General features: G+C 38.6%; 9 protein-coding genes across 9 annotated transcripts in view; 3 read left to right on the top strand and 6 right to left on the bottom strand.

Moving 5' to 3' along the window:
• The window catches only part of CBG05606, a gene marked incomplete at both ends in the record, with an annotated part of 1,801 nt that extends 1,013 nt beyond the window's left edge, over positions 1 to 788 (bottom strand). Inside the window, 2 exons of the mRNA XM_002638519.1 lie at positions 107 to 251; positions 786 to 788. Coding sequence (XP_002638565.1) covers positions 107 to 251; positions 786 to 788 — 148 coding nt within the window. The remainder of the gene's footprint in view (positions 1 to 106; positions 252 to 785) is intronic.
• A 1,097-nt stretch (positions 789 to 1,885) lies between these two features.
• Positions 1,886 to 5,338, bottom strand: CBG05605 (the record flags this gene model as incomplete). The annotated part of the gene is made up of 10 exons (XM_045238614.1): positions 1,886 to 2,159; positions 2,206 to 2,421; positions 2,624 to 3,200; positions 3,227 to 3,478; positions 3,852 to 3,993; positions 4,040 to 4,149; positions 4,195 to 4,344; positions 4,403 to 4,523; positions 4,576 to 4,758; positions 5,210 to 5,338. The coding sequence occupies 10 exons, from the start codon at positions 5,336 to 5,338 to the stop codon at positions 1,886 to 1,888; spliced, it is 2,154 nt and encodes a 717-aa protein (XP_045092996.1).
• A 2,316-nt stretch (positions 5,339 to 7,654) lies between these two features.
• Positions 7,655 to 8,169, bottom strand: CBG27326 (the record flags this gene model as incomplete). Its single annotated transcript, XM_045238613.1, has 2 exons — positions 7,655 to 7,820; positions 7,868 to 8,169. The coding sequence occupies 2 exons, from the start codon at positions 8,167 to 8,169 to the stop codon at positions 7,655 to 7,657; spliced, it is 468 nt and encodes a 155-aa protein (XP_045098455.1).
• A 1,792-nt stretch (positions 8,170 to 9,961) lies between these two features.
• CBG05603 lies at positions 9,962 to 11,311 on the bottom strand (the record flags this gene model as incomplete). The annotated part of the gene is made up of 3 exons (XM_002638517.1): positions 9,962 to 10,148; positions 10,199 to 10,978; positions 11,034 to 11,311. 3 exons carry the CDS (start codon positions 11,309 to 11,311, stop codon positions 9,962 to 9,964), a joined length of 1,245 nt encoding a protein of 414 aa, XP_002638563.1.
• A 2,440-nt stretch (positions 11,312 to 13,751) lies between these two features.
• On the bottom strand, positions 13,752 to 15,805 carry CBG05602 (the record flags this gene model as incomplete). Its single annotated transcript, XM_045238612.1, has 4 exons — positions 13,752 to 13,998; positions 14,359 to 14,486; positions 14,528 to 15,200; positions 15,702 to 15,805. 4 exons carry the CDS (start codon positions 15,803 to 15,805, stop codon positions 13,752 to 13,754), a joined length of 1,152 nt encoding a protein of 383 aa, XP_045092995.1.
• A 1,430-nt stretch (positions 15,806 to 17,235) lies between these two features.
• On the top strand, positions 17,236 to 17,964 carry CBG27325 (the record flags this gene model as incomplete). The annotated part of the gene is made up of 2 exons (XM_045238611.1): positions 17,236 to 17,381; positions 17,433 to 17,964. The coding sequence occupies 2 exons, from the start codon at positions 17,236 to 17,238 to the stop codon at positions 17,962 to 17,964; spliced, it is 678 nt and encodes a 225-aa protein (XP_045098454.1).
• Positions 17,965 to 20,548: 2,584 nt separating this feature from the next.
• CBG27324 lies at positions 20,549 to 22,175 on the top strand (the record flags this gene model as incomplete). Its single annotated transcript, XM_045238609.1, has 3 exons — positions 20,549 to 20,637; positions 20,683 to 21,381; positions 21,956 to 22,175. The coding sequence occupies 3 exons, from the start codon at positions 20,549 to 20,551 to the stop codon at positions 22,173 to 22,175; spliced, it is 1,008 nt and encodes a 335-aa protein (XP_045098453.1).
• A 1,079-nt stretch (positions 22,176 to 23,254) lies between these two features.
• On the top strand, positions 23,255 to 23,968 carry CBG05600 (the record flags this gene model as incomplete). The annotated part of the gene is made up of 1 exon (XM_002638515.2): positions 23,255 to 23,968. The coding sequence occupies one exon, from the start codon at positions 23,255 to 23,257 to the stop codon at positions 23,966 to 23,968; it is 714 nt and encodes a 237-aa protein (XP_002638561.2).
• Positions 23,969 to 24,702: 734 nt separating this feature from the next.
• On the bottom strand, positions 24,703 to 25,790 carry CBG05599 (the record flags this gene model as incomplete). Its single annotated transcript, XM_002638514.2, has 2 exons — positions 24,703 to 24,828; positions 25,167 to 25,790. The coding sequence occupies 2 exons, from the start codon at positions 25,788 to 25,790 to the stop codon at positions 24,703 to 24,705; spliced, it is 750 nt and encodes a 249-aa protein (XP_002638560.2).
• Positions 25,791 to 27,582: the final 1,792 nt, after the last annotated feature.

Here is a 27,582-nt window from a genome sequence, read left to right as displayed (position 1 = left end):
ATTAGAGTGTTTACGGTAAATCCCTACTCGGTTTCAATTTTTAAGCATTTCTAGTTTCAGACCTAGTGAAGGTACTTCATATCCTATTTTTAAAGAATAAACTTACATCCATAAAACAATGTATTCGACACAAAACCATCGGGTGCATTTGTATATGGGCGGAACATGGTATAGATCACATCAATTAGACAAATCACACCGGAAACCAGAAGCCACGTGGAGACCCATGGCGGGAGAACTGGCGAGCGAGTCTGGAAAGTTAAAATGAGTTGAAACACATTTTTCTAATATATATATATTTTTTTAATTGAGCTGGGAAGACTACCGTAACACCTGTTATAGAAGGGCACCCAACTAATAACTTTGAGCCAATTTATCTCATTTCCTATAAGAGATTTTAAAACTTTGTCAACTATAAATTGTTTATCAGATTATCAAAAATATTTTATCAGTTGACACTTTCAATATCTTTGATTGGAACCGAGATAAATTAGCTCAAAGTTGACGGTTTAGATGGGCGGCTACTAAAACATTTACAGTATTTTTGAAAGTCAAACATCTCGGTTCCTGTTAAAGCTACAAAAAATTGTTAACTGATAAATTGTTTGTCATAATATCAAAAACATTTTATCAATTGACAAAATTTTGATATCTTGCATAAGGAATGAGATAAATTAGCTCAAACTTGATAATGTGGGGACCCTTCTATTATATGTTTTTGGGTATTTTGAAAATTTGGATCATTAGAGTTTGAAAAATCAAAAATGTATCAAAAAAAAACTCACCATTCTTATCACCTGCGGTCTATTGAACCTGAAAAAATCAAACTTTTATAGTTGAACTCTTTTGTTTGCACAATTATTCAACATAGCACAAATCATACATATAGGCTCGTTTTCGGAAGAGTCTAGCCAACTCATTTTTCAAAAACAGTGATCTATCGGCTATGAGCTACTGAGTTTTGAGTACAAAAAGAAAAAAACTCAGCGACAGTCATAAAATTCAAATCTAGCGGTCTGTAGGACGCCAAAGGGCTCCTAAGGACGCCAAGGGTGTGTTGGGCGACCTTTACCAAAGAGAGACAGTGTGAAAATCAAAGAAATCATAGAGAAACAGACAAAAATTATAATGGCGACAGGGTGACTGTTGTAAGAGGGAGCGAGGGCAACGGAGGACATGAACAAATATAAATGACGAAACGAATGAGAAGAAAATGAAGACGAAGGAAAGGAGGGAAGTCTCGGAGAGAACTAGGTCATTCTGGATACAAAACACGGATAGGTGGGGAGGGGGAGAAAAATGGAAATTGGTTTAACTGAGATCCAAAGATCGGAAGAAGCTTGAAGCGAAGTTAATTACCGTAAGCACTCTAATAGAGTAACTTCAAACTTTGAATCAAGCTATCTCGGTTCTTGTGAAAGCTATCAAAAAGTGGTCAACTGTCAAAATGTTAGTGATAATATGATAAATATTTTGTTAATTGACCACTTTTTGATATCATTGACAAGAACCGAGATACGTTGGCTCAAAGTCAAAAGTTAAGAGACGACCCTTTTATTACATGTTTTACGATAAATTAGGGGTACTCCCTTCCATTCAAACTCAGTTGCTTGTTATTTATGATCACTGTTGCTCCTGGGGAAAACCGCAACGCGACCGCAACGCGTTGCCTTCATTCAGAAACGTCCCTTTTTCCTTTTCTGAACTCATCTAGCCGTCAGTCTTCTTGATTTCCTAACTAACTTTTGTATATTTTTAGTCAATCTCACAACGGCTCCATCATATAAGAACCGTAGACAACTATCCCTCCCTTATCCCTGAAGGTAGATCTTTAAATATTTTTAAAATTTCATTCATTTCAATGTTTTTGGAATATTAAAAATTATCAAAGTCGATATCCAAGAAGACGTTCGGATTCTGAAATCAGCGCTGCCGCGTCATAGTGTTGTCGACGTGGCAATGAAGACGTCGCCGGAGTGTCGCGAGATGTGGAAGATGGATCATCGAGGTAATAGTCGCAAAGTGTTGAGATCGTCAAAAAGTTTCTGGAAGCTTCCGGAGTGCACTGACTAGCAGCTTGAGAGATCCTTTGAGAGATTTGAGAGAACGTCGGGCGGTCCGTTGGATTGTCGAGCCAGGTTTCACGCATCAGTTGGTACCTAGAAGTTTTCAACGTTTAGAAAATATGATAATCAGAAAGCTCACATTGAAATAGCACACCCATCTGGCTTCTGCAACCTGAACCCTTTCTCCACCAGTCCTCTAATTCCAGCATCAGGAACATTATAGTAGGGACGGCCGCCCATGGTCAGTATCTCCCATAGGACCACTCCAAATGACCAGACATCCGAAAGAGCCGTTGCGGTTTCCCCACGGAGGAGTTCAAGGCTCGACCATTTGTATTGGTTCACCACAGGGGTGCTGGAAAATCTTTAAGCTCAATTATCTTGGTTTCTATAAGAGATATCAAAATTTTGTCAACTGATAAAGTGTTTGTCATAATATCAGTAACATTTTATCAGTTGAAAGATTTTTGATATCTCTTATAAGAACCGAGTTAATTGAGCTCAAAGTGCACGCAAAGGTGGACGAGCAGTTACGGATCAAACAATTATGGACTCACCAATTCGGAGTTGTTGGTGTTGAAATACTTCCAAAGTCTCCGAGCTTCACATTATGATCAGATGAAATCATGACGTGTCTAGCACACAATGCATTATGTACAATGCTCTTGGTTCCCAAGTACATCATGGCTGTGCAAATTTGAGATGCAACTCTATATAAGTCATGTATGGAGATTACTTCATCAAAGTCAATGTCGTTGAGGCTAGGGAGGCTCTCGTTTAGATTGACCCCTTTTTCTTGGAGCTGAAAAACATCAATCTTTAATTTCACCATTTCACAGAACTGTCTCACCTCCACCATATACTTTCTCTTCAAAATCAAATAATCCAACAAATTCCCATTGCTACAGTACTCCATAACATGCAATACATTTCCATTCTTGACGACTGTCCCAATGAAAGATAAGATTCTAGAGTGCCTTCCGACTTCTTTCGCTCCTTCGATTTCATCGAAGAAGTCTTGTTTTTTAGACTTATCCAGGTAACGATTGGTTTTCACAGCGACCCTTTGTTGGTCATCCAATACTACCGGACCATGCCAATCAAGGGATAATTGGCCTAGAAATTGTAGTTCATCTCGGAATCAAAAATAATTGACATACCAATATAAACAGTGCCAAATCTGCCCTTGCCAATCACTATATCTTCAAATAGTGTCAGACTTTTCTCATCCATTAGAAATTGATCACTTTCTTGATTGTTTCCTTTACACCATCGTCCTGTTGCACACTTGTAGCTGATGAAGATGATGAGGATGATTAGAAGGAAGGCTAGTACAAAGGCGTATCCAATGAGGGTGCGAAGAAGAGAGTCGGCTGGAGCAATCACGGAAAGGGAGGCGATTGTGGTGGAAACTGGAAAATAGAAAATAGGAAAAAAATAATAGGTTCAGGCTCTGAAAGTTTTCTAAAATTATATACCGTAAAACCTGTAATAGAAGGTCTCCCACACTGTCAAATTTGAGCTCGTTTTTCTTGGCTCCTATGCAAGATACCTAGAATTTGTAAACTGATAAAATGCTTGTGATATTATGATAAACACTTTATCAGTTTACAACTTTTTTATAGAATTCGTAGGGACCGAGATAAATTGGCTCAAAGTTGAAAGTTAAAGGCGCTTCTAATACAGGTTTTTTGCTCGAATTCTTTACTCAAATCAACTCTTCCAGTTCTTTAAAAAAATTAAAAAATTAGATTGAGAACTACGATCCTTGAGAAGTTACCGTACCTGTCAACACATCCGCTGCAATCTTACTCGTCCCCGATACAATGGGCGGCGCTTCAAACCGATGATCCAGAATTCCACATATCTGCACACCGTACTTACTGCTAGTGTCGTAGTTTGAAATGGTGAAGGCAAACTTTCGATTCTTAAAACCCTTTTAAAATTTTCAGAATTCCCAAAACAGAACCCACAAATCTCGTACAGTTCACTCGATTCGGCACACAAAATCTTGTCGTATTCGCCTTCGCCATATCCAATACACATTCTCCATGGTCATTTTTCGTGTGCTCCTCGCATTTTCCTAAAACATTTAGGTTTTTTTAATCTTCCACAAAGCTAGCTATACCAGAATAAGCCAAAAAGTATCTCATCTTTTTGAGTCGATGGTAATTCTTCTCAATCGAGATCAACACATCCACCTGATCCACGTGGTTCTCCAGCTCTATCACTCGTGTGTGATAGCTACGCATCAGATTGCATACTGGGTGATGGTCGACTGAAAATTCAACGCATTTGGATTCAAATGAAAAAACTGGCTATTTTAAATTGCTCACTCTTAATGGCATCTCTGCAGTCTGCACCAATAATTTTCTCACATGCAAAAGTGACATTCAGAGCAGCGTGACTGGTGAGATCAAGCATTTTGTCACATTTAGTGTCGTATAATGAGCCAACCTAGGTTTTAACACTTTAAAAATTTTCATTTGTAGGGGTTCAAAAGCCTTACCCTTATCTCATAAGTCGATCTCAATTTCATGTTCAACAAATCAAACAGAAGTTCAATAACCAACGCTGTTGTCTCTTGGCCAACATCCACAAAATGGACAGATTTGAGTTTAGGAGGTCTTCTGGATGACTCGATGACGTCGTGGGACATCGGAAGCCAGTCGATGGAGAGGGAGGAGTCGTTCTGGAAAGATTCGGAAGTGAGTGGTTTTTACAAGGTTCAAAAATTTCGACCTTCTTGGTCATGTAAGTTGAAAACAGTTAAAACGCACATGTCCATACTTCTAAACCGGATCTTTGCCGGGCCTTCGCAGGCGCTGCTATAGTTGCTTTTAGTATCAATATTTTTAAACTAAGTTAATCAGGTATAATAGAACTCAACGAGACCTACAGAATGATATTATATAAAAACTGTATCTTGTCTCAGAATAAAGTTACAAGCTATAACGCTGTGACTGCATAGCTCAGATGGTTTATGACTTGTAACTTTGTTCATAACAAAGATACACTTTTTCAAATGACATCTTTTTGTAGTACTTGTCAAGTTCCATCTTATGTATCTAATTTTTGAACCATTGATTCAAAAAGAAAACTATGCCCGTGCCTCTCTACACTTCGTTACCTAAGTCACTCACTTTCAACACATCCCATCGGTTTGCCTCAAATTCCAATCCTTCAATGTACACAACTGCCATAACCGCAAGCTTCGGTTCTGGGCCTTCTTCCTGACGATTTTCTTGACGAATTCGTCCTTTGAGAGCCATCGATGATGATTTGACGCATTTCGAATTGCAAGTGCAATGTTCAGAGGAGCCCAGAGTCCAGAGGAATAAGAGAGCTATTATAGTTTTTAACATGGTTCACATTTGTACCAAAAATCTGAAAAAGTTTACAAATCTAAAAGAACTACCAGTTAGAAAAAAAATCACAAAAATTCGGCAAGTGTCCGTTGAGTACATAAACATGGGAAACTGATCGGGGGTCTGTGTGATGTGGGTGGTTGAGAGAAGAAGCCGTTTGGCAAACATAGAAGGGTCCGCTACTAACTATTATTATGAGAGGGAAGCATCACAGATTTCACGTAATGGAGATCAGATGGGAATCATGTTTTTTTGTTAATTTGAGAAGTAAGTGAATGAGTCAAGTGAGCAGTATGGAGCAAAGTGTCGGTTTGAATCATAATTAAGGAATCGAAGAGCAAGAGGTGTAAAAGGAAATCGTTGAGCTAAAAGCGGACATTCATCGGACGTGAATTTTCCAGAAGCTTTAAAAACATAATTTCCTCCAGCCAATTGGATTCCAATTATAACCATTCAGCACTGGTCAATAAGATAGACAAAAACCAATTTTTCTGTTAATTCTCGGTCATTTCGATCAACTTCAAGAGTCTGTAGCTCGGCTTTTAAGTTTCCGACCACTTTTTGAAAAAACTTATGATTCTATAAAACAGACCTGGATCGAAAACTTTGCATTTACAGAATATTTTAAAAACTCCTAGTTTTTCGGCTATTTCACGATTTCTGAAAGACACCTGTTTCTTCATGTTTTCAGTACAATAACGGGCCGAAATTCTGTAAATGCCTCGAGATTTTTACCATTTTCGAGAGTCTAGAACTTGGCTGTACATTCAAATGCTGGAATCGGACAGAATTCAGAAATTTTTTTTAGTTCTAAAAGCGACGTTTTAGCACTCCTAAAAACCGAGATACAGCTGTTTGAAGTTATAGAGAGACGCAGACAGTTAGAGCGTCTTGTCGTCTGCGTCTCTAGCACCCAAAACTTCATAATGGCTGTATCTCGGCTCTCAGGGGTCCTAGGAATATGATTTTGGTACCGAAATGTTTAGTTTTTGTTGCTTTTTCTTTTGGAATAAAAATTGAAATTACTTCGAGAACTTTGGTTTGTGTAAAACAGACCTGGATTGAAAACTTTGCATTTACGGAATTTTTTAAAAACTCCTAGTTTTTCGGCTATTTTTCGATTTCTAAAAGACACCTGTTTTTCCATGTTTTCAGTACAAAAACGTGCCAAAATTCTGTGAATGCGAAGTTTTCAATCTGGGTCTGTTTTACACTCTCAAAAAATATTTAAGTGATTGGAAGCCTGACAGCTGAGCTCTAGACTCCTGAAAATGGTCAAAATGGCCGAAAAGCAAATGAAAAATTGATCTTGGTACATCTTATTGGCTGGTACTGTAGCTTCTCAGAAAAACGTGACAAAAATCTGAAATCCTTCAGGAAAAATGTGAAAAATGAATCTCCATCCATTTCCCTTCCTCTTCCATTATTATCTTCAAACTGTAATCTGATATAGCTGAGAAAAACGGGTCAACTCCTTTTTTCTCACCCCACTTTTGGCTTCTTCCTTCTTCCTCTTCTTCTTCTTCTTTTCCTTATTTTTCTCAAATCTCGAAGATTGCCCCCGGCCGTCCATTTCTGGATGTGTGAAATTTGATAGGATTTTTTCTGTGTTGAAAGGAATGGCGAGGGTTAGTAGTTCTAGATTTTGTATTTTAGGGATGAGCAATCTAATCTAGAACCTTCTAGTAGAAACTTCTGGAACTCAAAAAAAATGTGGGAAAAATCTTGATTAGACATAGAAAAATTCATTGAACATGTTTTGTAAGTACAAGTCAAAATTCCTAGGGGAGTTCAAGTACAACACAAGGTTCGAGGCAAAAACATCAAAAAGATCTAGATAACTTTTTGAAAAAGTTATAAACCAGTAAATTGATTTAAACTAGTTTTGATAATTTATCAGTCAAAAGTTATCAGTTCGTATAACGTATTACGTATAACGTGAAAATATAACTCAAAACCTGCAATAGAAGGGTCCCCGCACTGTCAAGTTTGAGCTCATTTATCTCGATTCCTATGAAAGATATCAAAAATGTGTCAACAGATCAAATATTTTGATATTTTGATGAACAATTTATCAGTTTACCACTTTTTTATATCTTTTACAAGAACCGAGGTAATTGAGCTCAAAGTTATAAGTTAAGGAGGGGGTGGTCGGGCTTCTATTACAGGTTTCGCGGTAATTGGGTTCAAGCAAAGATGGCTTCTAATCCGCGCTAACATCTAAAAAGTAGCCTTCCGGTGTTTGATAAAAATCATGAACGACGATAGTACAGTCTCCTTATCCCAAGCATATCCACGAATCTTTCCGTTGAGTATGAAAACCACTCTAGTGTTGACTGAATCTCGTGGTATTTCAAACAGCTTCAGTCGGACGCCCCAGGATTCGCTGGAAATGATAGGAATTTAAAGAAAAAGTTGTTTTTTTGGACTTACACATTCTTGAAGCTTTCCATTGGTTCAAACGGGTCAAAGCTAATCCACACTTGTTCAGCATAGGAGGACTCGATCAGGTGTTTAGAGCGGATTGTGAAGCTGTTGGGTTGATAGAGATTCTTGCTATGATGATTCTTGATAAACTCTGATAAGACCCATGGATTCAACTCCTTGATTTGAACATCCACCACATTAAAATGATAAAACTCTTCCAAGTTTGCTTTAATCGCTCCATTGATTTTAATTTCCGACAAACACTTCCAATGTTCTGTTTCCATCAGGTTATCCACCAAACCATCCATTATACCTGGACCTGTTAAGTGCAACTTCTGCAGATACATTGGATCCAAATAGTTCAGAAACTTTAGAAAAGATTCGCTTTTGATATTCACATTCCATTCCAGTCTGTTCACTTTGCAAGAAACTTGTAGATTCTTAAAAGTGACTGAACTGAATATTTTTTCCTAAGTCTGGAGCTCAACTGTCAAGTCTTCGATCGTTTTGAAAATATTGGACGATGTAAAACAGACCTAGATTGAAAATTTCCCATTAACAGATCTTTTTGAATTGTTCTAGTTTTTCAGCTATTTGCCGATTTCTGAAAGACAACTGTTTTCTTCAAATTTTCATTACAAAAACGGGCCAAAAATGGGTGTCTTTCAGAAATCGGAAAAAAGCTGAAAAACCAAGAGTTTTCGAAAAATTCCGTAAATGCAAAGTTTTCAATCCAGGTCTATATCTATCAACCCAACGGTCTGTATCTATCAACCCAACAATTTCACAATCCGCTATAAACGCCTGCTCGAGTCTTCGTATGCTGAACAAGTGTGGATTAGCTTTGACCCGTTTGACCCAATAGAGAGTTTTAGGAATGTGAAAGTCTTTTAAAAAAACTTTTTCTTTAAATTCCTAACATTTCCAGCGAATCCTGGGGTGTCCAACTAAAGCTGTTCGAAATTCCACTTTTCCGATGTTAGTGCGGATTAGACTTCTTCTATTTTCGAACCCAATTTTTGTAGAAACTGTAATAGAAGGGCCCTCTAACTTTCAAGTTTGAGCTAATTTTCCTCGTTCTTGAAACAGATATCAAAAAGTGGTCAACAGATAAATTGTTTATCATAACCTCAGGAGTATTTTTTTAGTTGACCTATTTTTGATATCTTCCATAGGAATCGATATAATTAAGCTCAAACTTGACAATATGATGGCCCTTCTATTACAGGCTTCACGGTAAATGTGGACAGTACATGATAAGCCTTATCAGCATTGGTAGATTTTGTGATGGCCCCACAGGGTTTACGGTAAATGTGGTCAGCACAACCGAACCCTGCTCAGAATGCGTAGATCCTACATCTGTAAACGATGTTTCGCTTTTTTTGGGTCAACAGGTTTATTCAAGAATCAAGAAATACAGTGCATGATGAAAATTCAATGTGATGAACAACTTGAACATTTTGCAACAGAGGGACAAGTTAGTTGTATCAGGAACATTCTGGTGATTCTGAATAATGCTAAATTCGGGAAGAAAGGAAGGGTCCGAATCTTAAGATTTGGAGATGGGTTCTGTTTTTTTTGTTTTTTTTTCGGTTTTTAGGAGTGAAGTGGGAGAGGAGATGGGGAATCTGTAAAAGACATCGGAAGTTTGTTTTTCGGGAGAGGGGATAATGGTGAGAATGTTTTAAAAAAGAGAGATCGATCTGTAAAGGAGACATCGGAAGATTGTGTTTTGGGAATTCGCAGGGCGAGACCAAAGGATCGGAAATACTATCAAAGTCAGAAAAGGTTAGCTTACTCATGAAACGGGATAAGGGTAACAGAAGAAGACAGGGAATTCAGAGAGTGCACTTTTTGAGAAAAGGACTAAGAAGCGAAATAGTAAGCTGAAAATGAAAGAATTCCAATCAAGCAGCTAGGTTGCTCAGGATTAGTGGAAAAGTGCAATAATTTTTAGTTTTGATTAGGCATGCATGATAGTCATAAGGACTTAGTTTTGATTAGGCATGCATGATAGTCATAAGGACTGAAGTAAGCATTGTAAGCTAATGAAGTAAGTGAAGCACAGAAGAAAAGCAGAGAATCTAGTTGAAAGTGAAATTAGACATCCCAAGTTTTGGTGGCTTTGATGTTCAGCTTTGTCATGAAGAGAGCCATCGCATTGGCAACCAGATTCTCTCTGGAAACATTTCCAATCACCGCCTTATGTCCAAAGTTGACCATCAGGACATGATCCTTGCTTCCTGGAAGCTTGAATCGCCGGCATGGGTTTTGGTTCATCTGATCGCTGAAAGAAATACAAAATGTCAAAATGTATGTTTCACTGGAGGGACTTACGTGTCTTCAACTTTGCCATCATCAAATGGATATGGCTCGAACTGTTGGCAGACGTACTCTTTGAATCCTGGAATGATGTTCTGATCGCTGAGGATGACGAAGTAGGCCATGTTGGTTGCATGGGTAGCCATGAAGTTCTTCATGAAGTCTGCGAACTCCAATGGGAGCAACTTTGAGACCATAATCTCTATCTTGGAGAACTGATAGAAGTACTGAAGGTCGAAAGTCACGGGGAAGGTGATTTTGAGCTCCTTGAGCCCACGCCATTGCTCCATTCTCATCACGTATTTCAGTTCATCCATATCGACATGACTGTTGTTGATGTACAACGTCTTCAAGTATTTTGGATCCAAGTGAGCCATAAACTCCGCGAACATGTCGTTCTCCACAGCGACATCGATCCAGCTCAACCACTTGACTTTCCAGAGAGCAGTGTAGCCTTCTTTCTGTCTATCCTCAACACGTCCCATGATTCTCGCCAAGTACTTTGGCATTCCTTGATAGGCTTTGTCGTTGCCTTGGATCCAAAGATGATTGACCTGAGAGTTGCTGTTTTTGAAGCAGCGCATGAGCATTTCAGCTGCATCGTTGCGGTGAAGCTTGACGGAAGCAGACTCGGTTGATGGTTGGTACTTGTTGGCTTTTTGAGTCTTTTCGCACACAAACTTAGTGTGACGGAACCAACGTTTCGGTTGGGTCATGATTTTGACGCGAGTGAGGTGGACTGGGTTACCATCCACAACAGCCTTATTGTCCTTGCAAGACAGTTGGAAGTCAGTTCTGGAATCCCAGTTGTAACTTCAATATATTACTAGCGACTTATTTTTTCACTTACTTCGATTTATCATCCAAGGTCAATGTCATTTGCTTCTTGAAGTCAATCGGAAGATCAGCCCAGGTCTTCTTTGTCTCTCCGACTTTCGACGTCTCACCAGTGTCTCCGGATGGTTTCTCAACGTCTTCCTCTCCAACCTCAACCACCTTCTCCTCCTCTTCCTCCTCCTCATCTTCCACCGATTCCTGTTTGGGGTACAATGGCTTGCTGGTCATTGCATAGTAGATGAACGGGGCAACCTTATCCAGCGGAATGGTATTCGACCAAGTGGACGACATGGCGTTGGATATCAGTTGAGATATCAGTTGGATTAAGATGTAAAAAATGCCTACCAAAGTTGAAAAGGGTTCCAGTGTTTCTGAAAATAAAACGGAAATTAGTAGTATCAAAAGAGGAAGGACAGATTTGGAAACGGAAATGAGAAATGAGTAACAAAAAGGTGAGACGAAGAGAAGCGAGAGCTGAAAATAGGGTGGAGCCTAAATTAGTTGAAAAAGAGGCGGAGCTTAGGAAGGGGTGGGAAACATCAGAAGCCTTCATCTATAAGGATCTACGTCACACTTGTCATTAATTTTGGCTTTCAAAAAAAGTCGTATATCAAATTCTTTTTGCGGTTCTCGGCCGGCTGTAGAAGGTGCAGGGCATACCACGCCCACTTTTCGGTGGGAATGGGAGCAAAGGGTGCGAACAAGAAAGGGAAGTGGAGCCAGTAATCCAAAGAAGGGGAAAAGTATAGCAAACATGTGTACCTAGAAACCAGAGAGACAATGAATCAAAGTGAACGGGCAAGAAACGTCAGGCAAGCGTTGGGCAAGTTGAGGGCATGCCAAGAAAAAGTTTTGGACAAGTTTGTAGCAAGCTTGAAATGAGTCATAAACAAGAATTATGGACCTGCTCAAAACGCGTTTCGCCATGCCTTGGGCAAGTATTGGGCAAGCATAACGCGTTATATTAGAGTGTTCTTGGAATGAAAATAGGTATCTTGAACTAGGATTTCAAAAAAGTAAGGATAAGGTCTATTTAAGGCAAGCATTGGGAAAGTCTTGGCTGAGATTTCCATCTCGGGCGGGCCGCCCGCAAACGCCCTACACCCGCCCTACAACCGGGGCGGGTGAAATTCGCCCGAGATGGAAAACTTAGTCTTGGTCATTTTGTTTAGCCACTAGACCATCTTGTCGTTATGATCTAAAATAACCGAAAAATATTTTGTGCTGATACTGAAGAGCTCTACAAAACCTACCAGATACCTATACTAAGGGTCATGCACTAAATGCTGTACTTATCCCGGTTTTATCTGGTTCAAGTCCTCTTATCTGATCCCCCTCGTCTTTTAGAAACAGCCTGAGTACCCAGGGGTGTTCTAGAAGTTTTACTTTTACTTCTACTTGGTTCTATTAGGTGTGTAGTTGGTTGAAACTTTTTTTGAAATACACGACAACCTCTCGTCCTGGGAAACAAGCATTTCGTGGTAAGACAAAGGCATCCTTTTCGGAATGAAATTGAAAATCATATGGGAACGAAGGAGAAGAGGAAATTGGAGCCGGGAGGAAGAAGGACATTTTGATATGGAAATTGAATTCGGACTACAAATTCTGTGGGCTGGGATTTCGGAAGGATTAGTGATTTTTTGGAATTTTTCAATTAGAAAATCGTATAGTCAGATATATAATTGATTTTTTTGAGGGAAATGTCAAATTTTCGATTCTTGAGGATCGTTTGTCTGTAAATCAAGATGTCCGTGACGTCACAGAAGGCACGCCTTATCTTTCTATCCTATCTGAAACCTGGGTCTCCGTTTCTTGACGCCAAGAAGAGCATGAAGCCAAAAGCGCGGGGCGTCCTAAAAGCACAAAAAGAGAAACACGCATCTGTTGAGAGGGGAATCGGAAAGGCATCTCGTTGTCAAGGAAACTCGAGAGTGCGAGATGAGAAGAAGACAAGTTACAAGATAAATTCGGTTAAATTAAAAATCTGAGGGACGGGTTGGAGAGGAGGAATGAAGACAAAGTAGAAGTATCTCCATTCTAAGATGAACCGAAATTTAAACATTGATGCTAGGTTGAAAGGATTTCAGGAGATGTCATGCTCGATCTGTCTTGATGCGTAGTTTCTGCAGAACTCGATATTTTTGTGCATGATTCCGGATGATGTCACACTTCAAAAAATGTCAAGTTAGATTTATCTTGGTTTGTAACTTCTGCGAATCTCATGATTTTCAATTTTTTAGAAACTAAAATGCAGCTTAAAACACATAGTTTGACATAGTGATGATTCCAACGCGTCTTCGTGCCGAAATATACGTGTACTTTGAGCTCAATTATCTCAGTTTCTGTAAAAGATATGAGAAATGTGTCAACTGATAAAATGTTGGTGATAACACGACTAACGTTTTATCAGTTGTCAGATTTTAGCAATCTCTTATAGAAATTCAGATAATCGAGCTCAAAGTGCGTATGTAATGGTCTTCTATTAGGGTGAATGCCGCTTTGCAGAAAAATTTTGCAGAAAAATACTTCTAGTCAAATCATAAAAAAAGGTAGAACTTCAGAATTGTTCAAAAAATGAGGTACAACATCTCGATTTTCTGTCCTTGCCCCTTTAAAGCCAGAGTCCGAAGATTTTATCTTGATTTATTGCTCACGACCGAAAATCTAGTAAACAAGTTAACCCTTCCATGTGTAAAGGATTTATTGAGATTAACAGAAATTAAAACATACACTAAGAATTGTTAGAAAAGAAAGGAGAAGTGCAGTTCAATAATATTTTCTGATTCTCCAGACGGGAAAAGTCTCCGAAGGCAGGTAATGATAGGTTCAAATTGAACGTTCCCAAATCGATTTGGTTCCTTGAATATCCTTTCCCAACTACTGTGTTCGGGCCAAAATGGACAAGCAGAACCTCTTGAGGGCGCAGGGGTATGGAGAAGATTCGGTATGTGTATGGTGGTTTAGTTATGCTGATGGTGCTGAAAATATAAATCATGGTAATACAGCTCACTAGAGTTACACTTCATGACCTACAAATATTAGAAAGCCCATAAAATTCTGATTCGGAATGTGTTTTCTGTTCTTGCAAAGCGTCGGTGAGCTTCGAGAAAATTAGGTCTCAAGAAGTTGTAATGCTAGTTAAACCTGTTGATTTTGCATTGAAATTCGAGGTTCAACTAGCACTAAAATTTCTTGTGACCTAATTTTTCCAAGCTCACCGCCGTTTCGCGAAAACAAAAAACACCTTCCGAATCAGAATTTTATGGGCTATAATATAGGTGACGTGTAACTTGGGATCCCGCTCAGATAGTTCCATAGCCATCCCTTATAATACTCACTTCAGATGCTCCTCCGATGGGTCAATACGGAAATGTTCCATCACTTTCACATTGAATTCTCTCGACATTTCTTGTTGCGTTAGAATCATGAAGTGCGCATCCGATTTTGCGTGTCGGCTGATGAAGTTCTGAAACCCCTTGCCATTTCAAAAACATCACTTCTAGATGCTAGGTATACCTTCAAATAATCAGTCATAGCTTCTGGATTCAATTCAACAACTTTGATATCCAAACTGTGGCATTGATAGAAGGGACGGAGATCCAGGTCAACTGCACTCTTAATTCGAATAGAGCTCATGTGACGCCATTGCTCCATCTCAACCAACTTCTCAACGACTTGCGTGCTGATGTGGTTTCCATAAAGATGTAAAGTATCCAAAAAAGAGGCATCTACTTGTCCCAAAATTTCAAGAAAACTTTCGTTTTCTATTGGACCATCCCATTTGAAATATTGTACTTTCCAAGGTGCAGAAACGCCTTCTCGCTTTCGTTGATCGATCACCTCCACTATCTTGTTTCCCAGCTCTTTTATTCCCAATGGATATTCCTCACATCCAAGGATCAACAATTTGAAAACCACCGCATCAGGGTGTTTGAATGTGTCAACCAGCATTCTCGAAGCTATGTCAGCTTTGGCCTCTGTTTGGGAATAGTTTCGGGTTCCGGTTCGGTTGTGTAGAAATTGGTTATTCTCATATCCTACTTTTTTCCGTTGCACCAGAAACGAAGAAGGTAACATGAATTGCTTGTGGCGAGATATGATGCTCAGTTCAGCCAGTCGAGATGGTTTTCTTGAATCAATCAAGTCTCGATGAGCTAGGCATGTTGCACGGAACTGCATTCTGAAAAGAGTGGAAAATTTTCAAAGCCAGAAGAAGAGAGCGAAAAAAATTGAAATTAATCGAGATACTGCAGAACCTGTATTAGAAGCGCCAGTCCTTCTATTGTTCCGAGGTATCTCTGGAGGGCCCTTCTATTAGAGGGACCCTTCTATTAAAAAGACCCTTCTAATACATGTTTTACGGTATGCTTTTTAACACTTTTACCATTACCATCTACTTGAATGTTTGTGCAATTGCATCCGACCTTATCATCTCCCCGATAAAAAAATGTTGACTTCAATTTCTTCACATCCCCTCTATTGTAAAACACACTTCACTCTATATAGCTTTATGTCCCTAGGTATATATATATAACGTCGCCTATTTGTATCACTGTTCAAGTAACTAATGCATCATTCTGACGTCGAACTCTCATGACATATATAGTACTAACTTCTGGAGCTGCCCAATATATATCCCAAGAAACGCTTCTGTCTCTTCGCAGTAGAAAACCCAACTTACATGGATTGCTCGTCTAGGCGTCCCACTATATTTTCCATGATCGAATCTGACATGTCCTCGAAATTTGTCTGGTATCTCTCTAGACGTGAATAGGACGCCCCCATTCTGAAATGACGATGACTATGAAGAGATAACTTTATGGGGAAAACGATTCTAAAAGTAATTTTCGAGTGAAATACCAAACATTGAAAAAGGTGGGTAGTCATTGGCAACAACTTCAAAACAAAATGGAAATCCGGTGACTCGATGGTCCTCTGGGATTATATAGAAGACTTGTGATGTTGATTAGGAAGCTCGAGGTGGTTTGATCTTCTGGAAGCTGACTTGAAAGGAATATAAATCATCTTCGAAATGTGTTGAAAAGTTATTTTCACTGTGTACTAACCGATCATGTGCATTTGGCAGCTGACTAGGGCTGGATTAGATGACAGTTACTTTCTCAAAATCATTCTAAAGTTGTTTTAAACTCTTGAAAATATTTTTGCTAGACGGTGACAATAAAGGGCAGTTTCCAGAATATTCAAAGTTCTGCGGTATAGACTGTGATTCATTAGACAGCATCCAAAATCAATTTTCAATAGAAGGAAGTAAATTTTATTTAAAAATTGAGGCCGTCTTTTAAAGCTGCAGTGAAGGGACTTTTTTTAAAATTTTTCAGGTTTATTAAGCATACGAGTTGATTACCGTAAGACCTTTAATAGAAGCCTTCCCCACCCCCTAACTTTAAACTTTGAGCAGATTTATCTCGGTTCTTGTAAAATATATCACTATTTTGTCAACTGATAAATTGTTTATCATAACATCCCTCAATATTTTTCAGTTCACACATTTTATATCTTTTGAAGGAACCGAGGTAATTGAGCTCAAACTTGAGTATGTGTAGCTTACACTTGAGCATGTACTTCTATTACAGGTTCTCCGGTAACTCATTGGCAAGGAAGCCCTGAACCTTAATCTTGATAACCTTTTTTAAATAAACATATGGTCATTAGAGCTTTTGAGATTTTGACTGGAGCTTTTGCCTGTTCTGCCTAAATGTGTTTTCTAGTGTTTATGTGTTCAAATTTCATAAATTGCACCTCTGGAAAAAGAATCCCAAATTCCCATTTGCTCCCATGACCCATTAGCTTTTCCTATCACATTTTACTTGCTATGCTATCTTCATGCTCATCACTAAATTCGATTTCACAGTACCACCCACTTCCTGCTCTTCTTATGATCCACCCACCCTTCAAACCTAGACATTCTCCCCAGGCCACTCATTTCTTTGTCTTGAATCCCCTCATCTCTCCCACTCATACCTAGAATTATCACTCTGTTATTTTCATTTCCTCCTTACCCAGGTACGTCTTCATACCTATGATTATCATCATGTGATATGTCCCTCTCCTTCTTTCCCAAGGCTCCTCACACCCACAGAATTCATATAAAAATAGGATTTTTCAGATTTTTTGTTAGCTACGTCAGCTGCTCCTTTCAAGCTTAGTGTTTCGTAAAATATACCTTATCAACTCTTACTTTTTAGAAGTCTGGCATGATGTTCTTCGTATCCAACTTCCCGTTTGTTGAGAGACAACAACGTACGAACAATGTTCCGAAAGAAGATCAACGTCCAAGTGGTCATCGAATGCTGCCAGAATTTGAGAAGGAAATCGTCCGACATCTGAACATTTTGGATCGGTAAGTTTTATAAGCTCCTATCACCTATGTATAAATTAACCAACTTTGTAGCTCGACTCTCCGCAAAACTTGCCACGCTGGCCGCATCCTTGCCGACACCCAGCCATACAACATCGAAGCCTTCAGTCTCCATAGCAACTCCCACGACGTCAGCATCTCGATCCGTGAGAATCCAACCTTCCGATCCATCTTCACACTTGATAAGGAATCTCAAGACGAAGCCGTGTTGACCATCATGACTAACGAGATGGTTATGATCAGACACTTTGGCATTGTCACCCGTCGCGGCATTTCGGGAGACGTCATCCATCAATGGGTCGAGAAGCTTAAGAACGCCGGAGTTCGTCGTCTGATGGTTAATCAGATTCACATTGTATACGACTTGTTCTCCAAGGATGTACCGAAGGAGAGACGTGGAAGAACAGAGGCTGGAATCCGAGAGCTCATCGAGATGTGTGTGCCAGGAGTTCTAACGTCGATCGTCATTGATATCGACTTCATTGATCTCACATGGACCGACATCGTCAAGAGTCAGCAATGGAAAATGGCGACCGAGATTCGTGTTGTTGGGGGAGGAAAATGAATACTGTAAAACCTGTAATAGAAGAGCACCCTAACTTTTTCCTTTGAGCCAATTTATCTCGGTTCCTGTCAAAGATATAAAAAAGTTGTCAACTGATAAATTGTTTATCATAATATCAAAAGTTTTTTGTCAGTTGACAATATCTTGCACAGTAGCCAAGATAAATTAGCTCAAACTTGATAACGTGGGGTCCTTCTGTTACAGGTTTCACGGTAAACCGTGTGCAGGAGAGTTTGTGCAATTTGCTTCATATATAATTAGTTTTTGTGATAATGTGATATAATAGATAATTGCAATATCAACCAATAAAGTACTATATATTTGTGATTTACAATGAATACAAAATTTTATCAATTCAGATGGAAATTTAGGACTTTTCAGGTCACGAAATTTGCATAACTTGCGAATTTCTCAATTTGATAGGTTCCCTACGTTTGAACAGATTTATTGAAACAATTAAGAACATTAACATCTAGATACTAGGGTTTGTTACTAGGGACTTACCGTAAGACCTGTATTAGAAGGGCTGGCTCTTTTATTTTTCTATGGTACCTCCGAGTGTCCTTCTATTACAGGGGCCCTTCTATTTTTTCAGCTATTTTTCGGGAAAATTTTCATAGAAAAATTCGACCAATATTGAGCAAAATTGAGCAAAATTGAGCAAGTTTTTCATTTTAAAAAAAACTGATTTTCAACAAAATTCTTCTTAATTGTGGAATTCCCGGAATTTTTTTCACAGAAAACGTACTGAAATTTTGGAATTTAAGACATATTTTGAAGGGGGTCCTTCTTTACATGCCGCTCTTCTAATACGGGGGCCCTTCTGTTACAGGGGCACTTCTATTTTTCCAAGCCCCTCTTGGAGGGACCTTCTATTAGAGGTGCCATTCTATTAAAGGGTCCTTCTAATACAGGTTACTAAGTGGCTTATCAGGAAGTGCTCCTCCCTCATTTTTAGAAAATGTTCATTCTAACTTCTCCATTTTATCAGGAAAACAACAAGACTTTTTTTCGTGTCTCAAACTTTCATCTCTCCGTCATTTCATTTTCTCCATATTCTTCAACAGCAATTCTCTCCCTTGTTGCCTCATTTTTATATACTAACCGCCTGCGTTTCCTGCCTCTCTCTTGGCGTTTCGTCATCACGACTTTTTTTTCCCGCAAACAGCGCAACAGAAAAGAGCACAGAAAAAGTGTATACTTATTCTGAATCTACGAGGTTCTTTATATTCCACTTATGATATTCTTCAAAATCATCGGTTTTATAAGTTATCTCTCGTCAGATTATGATGATGAGACGTTTGAAAATATTTTTGATGTTTATCCTCGGTCCATTACTTTCAATTCGAGTGAACCAATTATCCTAGATACTGTCAATTAGGTTATACCTAGCAACATTTGAATTGAGTTGTTTTATACTATTTGTAAACCACTATTCTAATAGTAACCTAGATAATTAAGATCAAATTTAACATTAGACACTAGAGAACCATGTCTTTCTATACATTTTTTAAAAGTATTATGGTGAATCTGTTAAATTGGCTTCTATGTTTTAAACACTGCATTTGTTGACCACTTCTATTTATCATATGTACTTGTGAAACCAGATATTCTGTTCTATTATCTGCATACATAGATCATAAATCTTACTTTTATCTCGCTTTCCCTTTTAATAAATCTTTCTCTGACACATGTATACTTCGTTTCATTATCCTTGTCTCTCTTTCTCACTCCCCTCTTGATTTGCCCCCCGAAAAATGTCTCTGTCTCACATTAGCATAGCTTTGTTTCTCTTTTGCCGACTTTTATTCTGTTTCGTAATTCCGCAACCTTTCACATTTTTGGTTATTTATTACCTAACATAGTTTTGAAAAATAGGTTTTCATATTCCTTTATTTTTGTAACGTTTGACTTTTCACATACTTACGACCGGGCCTTGCCATAGTTTCTTCCAGAAACAATATTTTCAGACCAACTAAATTAGATATGATAGAATTTGGCAAGTTCTACAAAATGATACTATTTGGAAAACTGAGTCTTGTCTATGAACCAAGTTACAAGTCATCTTGTCGCGTCGGCCCGGGCCGGGTCGGGAGTCTGTTTTTTGTCTGTAACTTTGTCCATAGACAAGACACAGTTCTCCAAATAATATCATTTCGTAGTACTTGTCGAGTTCTATCATATATAATTTAGGTGGTCTAAAAATATTGATTCTAAAAGAAACTATGGCAGATTCCGCGAAGGCCCGGCAAAGGCCCGGTCGCAAGTATGACTTTTCATGAAAACCCGACCCCTATCTTGCTGTTGGTTATTATCAACATATTATGAGCTTATGAGCTTATTCCTCTTTCCTCACCTCCATATCCCCATCCTAATTAGGCTAAGTTTTCCATTCTGGGCACCCGAGAGGGGTGTCGCTTTACCTCCACACCCCTTCATTAGTTTAGATAAGCAGAGCTCAGTTTCTCATGTGACTTCTCATATGGCTCGCAGAATAGTGCCAACTACACATGAAGCTCACATTTTTCCTCTTTTTCTGAAATTTCTAAAATAATTATATTATAAAATTACTTTTTCCACAGCCATGGGTATTCCAAAGGTGCCTCCAAATTGGATGGGTCTACCGCCTGAACTTCGAGAGAAGGTTTTCAGCAATTGCAATGTTCTGGAGAGGTAATTCTTCTATTTTCTAGAATCAACTATAACCTGAAATTCCAGATCTATCCTCCGAGATGTGTCAACCACCGACCGGCTCGTCGCAGATAAGCATCCCTACTTCATCAACGAAATTTTTGTTCTGCTCAATGGCAATGAATCAAGTGTATTTGTTACCGAAGGAGACCAAACATATACTGTCCAACCTGTGTCCAAACTCGCGAAACTTTTACAAACTCCGGGGCTGAAAATCGACAAAATAGCATTTGAATCTGGCTCAAAAACTTTTGACAAGGTGTTCTCAACACTCATGAGAAGCTTGGATAATATTCCAAAGGATTCGATTCATGTGAAAGAATTGGTTTTCTATTCCGAGATCTCTTTCCCTGGGTGCACTTGTGAGTGTCCAACTGAAAGTTCCCCAGATTCGAGAATCAACTCCTTCTTCAAGTTGGCGAATACTGAAACTCTCAACCATATCAAAATCACTACCAAATTAACGAGAGACCTCTGGAAAAAGATCACCGCTACAGAACAGTGGAACAACGCGGGATCCATAAGTGTGGAAAATTGTAAATTGGACGCTGTCGATTATTTCAATGACTGGAAGGGAAAACATTTGAAGGTTCTGACAAGTAAAGCGGAGGATATCACAAATTCTGATGAATGGAAGCGTTCTATGGTTAAAATTGAGCGATTTTTCAAGACGAAGCCACTTGGAGCAACAATGCAATTCCGGCGTGAAATGTCAACGAATGTGCTGTGAGTTGAATTTACTGTTAACTTTGAGCCTATATATCTCGGTTCTTGTAAACGATATCAAAAAGTGGTCAATTGACAAAATGTTCATCTTAATATTGAAAATGTTTTGCTAGTTGCTTACCTATTGATGTCTTTTACAGGAGCCGAGATATACGGCCTCAAAGTAGGCGTATTTCTTTTTATTGCTAAAATCACTAGGGAGACTAGTGGAGAAATTTAACATACCGTAAAACCTATGTTAAAAGAGCCACTTCATAAGAAAGGCCCCTCTAACAGAAGGGCCCTCCGAGAGGGGTTCGGAAAAATAGAAGGGCCCCCTGTAACAGAAGGGCCCCCTGCAAAGAAGGACCCGCTTCAAAATGTCTTGAAATTACAACATTTCAGTACGTTTCCAGTGAAAAATATTCCGGGAATTCCACAATTTAAAAGATATTTGTTGTGAAATAATTTTTTTTTGATAAAAACATGCTTAAATTGAAGAGCTCCTGTAATAGAAGGTCCGGCCCTTCTAATACAGGTTTTACGGTAATAACTTTTTTCACTCGGTAAACGGATTAAATTCTCAACTTTTCAGCTACGCCCAGTGCCTCAACAAAATCGATCTCTCGCATGATGCGAATCTCCGACTTTACACTTTCCGTGGACTCGAATTCATCTTTGGATTCGTCCGACCAAATGACGGTACACCGCCTGGCGTAGAAGCCTGTGATCCATTTGAAGAGAGACGACACAGAGATTGGATTGGTGAAGAACTTCATGCTATGAGTATAAGCCTATGTAGTTGGCTAGGCTAGACTTGGAAAATAAGATCTATGATATTTCTAAATTTCCTGGAGTTTTATACAAGCGTATTATCTTTTGCGAATTTTGAAAAAAAAAAGTGTTTCTTCTCAACTTTTTAACTCAATATGATATTCATCTCCTTCTTTAAAGGTGGGGGACATGAAAAAATAATGTTCTCGAAATTCCGTTTAAAGATGCCCCTCGAGGAGTTGAACTTGTGAGGGCGATGATTGAGGGTGCGGCGCCGCTACCGACTGAGCCACGCGGGCAAAGAGAAAGCGCACGCCCGATTGCATGCATAAAGGCGAGGACGACAGCTGTACGCAGAGTGACATTAAGCGTTGTACACCGTCACGGTAGAATGCATACTCTAGCTACAAAAAACTACGAAAAATCTCCTGTCCCCCCACCTTTAATGACATGTTTGCATACTTCAATCCATTTCTCTCCCCCTGCTTTAAATTCTCTCCTCTCATGCATTCCCAGTTTCAATGTTCAATTTCTTGTAAAGATTTCAATTTATTTCGGTTTGTGAGCGTTTTATTGAATAGACAATAAAAGGTGTTAAATCCCAGTTTATTTGTTCAATCTCATTCCAATCTCCATCTTGTGCATATTTTCCTTGCAATCACCGTGTAAACCTGTTATAGAACCCCCCCCCCCCCCAATGTCAAGTTCGAGCTCATATATCTCGGTTACTGTAAAATATATCAAAGTTTTGTCAACTGATAAAATGTTTGTGATAATATGATAAACATTTCATCACTTGACAACTTTTTTATACCTTTGGCAGGAGCTGAGATAATTGAACGCGAATCTCTCACCTAGCTGGCGCAGTCGGTAAAGCTTCCCTTCTACAGTACTCTTCTCATGACCTTTATTTTTCTTTAATTGTACATTTTTCAATACCACCAAGAATTGTATATATTCTCATCAAGTCTACGTTATCATTCACACAAATATTTGACAATAAAAATTGGCAAAAAGCAAACAAAACATTTCGCAACTTGCCTCCTAGAAATTGTCTGAATACTCTTTTATTTTCCTAGTATTTTTCTTCTTTTTTTTTTGAAAATTATATTTTTCCAGCATGACTGACATTTGCGCTGTGCTAGGATCCGATTCTTTACTTTATATTCTTCTGGAATCTCCTCGGGATCATGCGAGATCTTTGCTTCGAATTAGCGAAAACCGGAAATTAGACGGCCCTTCGATTTTTGAAAATGTTCAAGACGCCCAACAAAATTTTTCTGATATACTTCAAGTTTTTCAAGCTGAAACCCTTAAAATTCGAGAGCTCAAAATGGTTTTCGATGGGAATCCTAAAGATTTTTTCGAATTTTTGGCCAACGAAAATTCCAAGATGCAAGTCACTGGAAAGCGGCTGAAAATCAACGTGGAGAAGTTGATTGTAACATCTTCTGAAACTCCTGAATCTCATTTTCTAAAGTTTCTGAAACTTTTCAAGCCAGAATCCATGAAGAAACTAGAAATCAACTTCCCATCGATTGACTCTGAACTGGTGGACAAAATATGCAAATTGGAATTTTTTGAAAAACTCAAAACTTTCGAACTGGGACCCAAAGTGGAGAATTCAAAGATTGAGAAATTGTTGAGCGCTCGAAAAATGAAATGTCGAGTTGGAAGACTAACGGCAAAGGATATTGCAGTGGTTACAGAAGCTTACCTTACCAAGAACCTTGGCGCCTATTTCAAAATTTTTACGGATCGCCCAATTGAGCTGAATGAACTTTTTCGAGTTATTAACTTTATGCCATGGCCAATGCCAATCACTATAACGTAAGTTTTTTATGAGGAAACAAAATACCGTAAAACCAATAAAAGAAGAGCCCTCTAACTTCTTTTCAAGACAAGGTAATTATAAGTAGTCAATTATTTCAGTTCAGGAGATCAAAGTCAACTTTGAGCTCATATATCTCGATTCCTGTGAAAGATATCAAAAAGTGGTGAACTGATAAACTGCTTATCATAATATCACCAATATTTCATTAGTTGACACATTCTTGATATCTTTTACAGGAATCAAGATAAAATGTCTTAAAGTTGACAGTGTGGGGGGGGGGGCATTCATTACAGGTTTTACGGTAGTCAGGCAAAACTCTGAAAATTCCAGAAACGGCGCTGAGCCAGACGTCCGAATCCAGCACTACACAATTTCCAGCGATCCCGAAAACTCTTTGGAACTATTGGTCAAGATTTCGAAATTCGAACTTAAAGGGATTTTATGTAGAATTGATCTTTTGGAAGATCTGAATTTGAGAACTGATTGATTATAATGTTTTTTAATTATAAAAATATTATTCAATAATATGGGCAATTATTCATATCTTTGTTGATATGATCCACACGACAGACGACACCCCAGACACTATTCTTTTGAATTTTCATCCAAAAAACCAATGGTTCGCCATCTTCTGTTTTTCGGTCGGCTATTTCGAATCGATGGGTGTAGGTGTCTCGTTCGAAGTATTGGCTGAAATTTTTTTGAAATTTGAATTTTCTTCAAAGTCTTGAGACTCAATTTGTTGGAACTGGAGAATTGTCTGGCATCGATTCGAAAATCGCTAGAATCTTATCCAAATCCACCTGGATCTCAGTGGTAGATAGTTTGAAATAGGATCCCGGCTTCTTGGTTTGGAATACCTTAAAATAGAAACCTATTTATTTTAACAATTTTGACCTAGTCAAATATAGCGTTCCGTGTGACTTACCATAAACACTCTAGTAGAAGGCTACTCTACACCTGCACTTTGAGCAAATATATCTCGGTTCCTGTAAAAGGTATCAAAAAGTGGTCAACTGACAAAATGTTTTTGATATTATAATAAACATTTTATTAGTTGACAACTTTTTGATATCTTTCAAAGGAATCGAGATATCCAAGCTCAAAGTTGACGGTTTCGGTGGCTTTCTATTAGAGGGTATCATTCAAGGAATCCAAACAGCCATATAGATATAAAGTATTACATTAAATTACTAACCTCTATAGCCCTTTTGAGGTCCTCCGCAATAACTTCTTCCAGTTGAATTTTCACTTTCTCCGAATGAAACACATTTTCCAACATTTCTTTCTCAATCTCTGATCTTATAAAAATCTCCTCTTCCAATCCTTGAAATTGAGTCGTTTTCATTAATTCCGCAATCAACCCCTTATGTGAAAAGTTGAGTTCCAGCTTCTTTAAAGTTGTCGAATCGAACAAATTGAAAAATTTCAAGCAGTTTTCTAATTGCTTCGGGTTGATAGCCAACTCGACACAAGACCAGAATAGCTTCTCCACGTGTAACTTCCGGTGTCCGATACGTTTCAGAAGGTTCTCGAAGAATTTTGCTGGATTCCCATCTACTGTAAAGATCATCTCTCGAACTATCACATTTGGGTTGTCAAAGATTAGAATTAGATTTTCTATCGTTTGCTGTTCGGACTCATTTCTCCAGTGCAATCCTCTTCCAGATGGTTTCTCCATAACTAGAAGATGTGTTATGCGAATCCCTGGAGTCGGATCTTCAACGTCATCTGGAGTCAAGTCAAGTAAAAGACTGCTAGGATGAGGGGAACAGATTTGACAACGTCTTGGTCGGTTCTGGAGCATTTTTGTAGAGCACATCTGGAAAAATCGAAATGAGAAAGCTACTCTAATCGAAGCCCACCGAAGCTGCCAACTTTGAGCTCAATTATCTCGATTCCTGTGAGAGATATCAAAAAGTAGCTAACTGATAAAATATTGGTGACATTATGATACACATTTTATCAGTTGACCGCTTTTTGATACCTTTTACAAGACCGAGAAAAATTGATTCAAAGTTGAAAGCTTGGTGGTAGTTATTATAGCGTGTTTACGATATTTGTCAACTGCGAGCCAAATTTTCCCGTTTCCTGGGAGAGATATAAAAAAAGTGATTCACTGATAAATTATTTATAATATTATCACCAATATTTTATCAGTTGACAAATTTATTATATCATTTACAGGGATCGAGATAATTGAGCTCAAAGTTGACTTTGATCTCCTGAACTGAAATAATTGACTACTTATAATTACCTTGTCTTGAAATCTAAGAAGCTCACGACTAGTTGCTTAAACTTGAATGGAAGCGCTTCCCATCTGGGCGACGGCTTCATCAGTCGGAATTTTTATGATACAAAATGATTCTTCTTATCACTTATTATCAAAATGTTTCATTTCACCGGCGGTAAAAAAGAAAAAGGCACACACACACAATTTTTGATCGTTTCGAAAATCTGATGAAAATGTTTAAAATGCAATTAAATAAACGGGCAAAAAATACATATTGAAGACAAAGTAAACAGGAAAAAATGTGACCGATTTAACAAGGGAAGGGAAGTGTTTGTAGCTGAACTTTGAAGTGAGAAAAAAAAGTACAGGAATATTTTCAAATTTCTAGAACAAAACATTTTGGTCATAGTTGCAAGCGAGCCGGCCCGGGCAGGTGGCAGGCCTGCTAATAACTAGTCCCCAGAACGAGGTATGCAGACAGTTTTGGTACCAAATGATAAATCTCGACAGGGCTCATCACGCCAATACAAATTGAGCCGGATTCCGGTCCGATAACATGTTGAACAATGTGTTTGAATGACAAAAATCTGTTTTTGTGAAATTGGACGAAAATTGTCATTTAAGACCAGGTTGCGGCATGTTACCGGAATGGAATTAGGCCTAAATGATATAGGCGTGCGTGATGGGCCTTGTCGAGATCTATCGTTAGGTACCAAAACTGTCTGAATATCTCATTCTAGGGACAAGTTATCAGTCGGCCCGCCATCTGCCCGGGCCGGCCCGCTTAAAACTATGATTATGGTCATACATGTAAACCTGGATGTTGACGGTTTTTATTAGCTGTGCGTGCCCAGTCGTAGCTTCTTTTAGAATCGACATTTTTGGAATAACTAAAATAGATATGATAGAACTTGACGAATACTACAAAATGATATAATTTGAAAAATTGTGTCTGGTCTATGAACAAAGTTACAAGTCAATAAGCCGCCGGGCAGAGCTCTGTCTGGTATTTTCGTGTGTAACTTTGCTCATAGACAAGATACAGTTTTTTAAATATTATCCTTGTCAGAGAAAAAAAGGTTGAGTCGAAGTGTATGCGATGTTTGTAAACAAATATCTGAAAGCGTAAACAACCGGAAACAGTTGAAACGAGTGCGACAGTAACCCGACGGGAAAATGTTAAATTTACCTATTTTTTAGTTTTTCTCAGGGGGTACGACGAATTCGAACGCTTCCAAAATCGAACAGGCCTAAAATCGAACATGTGTCAAAACAGAACAAGAGCAGAATCGAACTGTGCGAAATTCGAACTGTGTCGGAGTCGAACTGTCCCTAATTGGAACGCTGTTAGCCATGGGGCGCGCTTGCATTATTTCTGTTT

The sequence above is a fragment of the Caenorhabditis briggsae genome (assembly GCF_000004555.2).
Source record: "Caenorhabditis briggsae complete genome, chrV, whole genome shotgun sequence".
In the NCBI taxonomy this organism is placed as follows: Eukaryota; Metazoa; Nematoda; class Chromadorea; order Rhabditida; family Rhabditidae; genus Caenorhabditis; species Caenorhabditis briggsae.
This window is presented reverse-complemented; position numbering and strand designations above follow the sequence as displayed.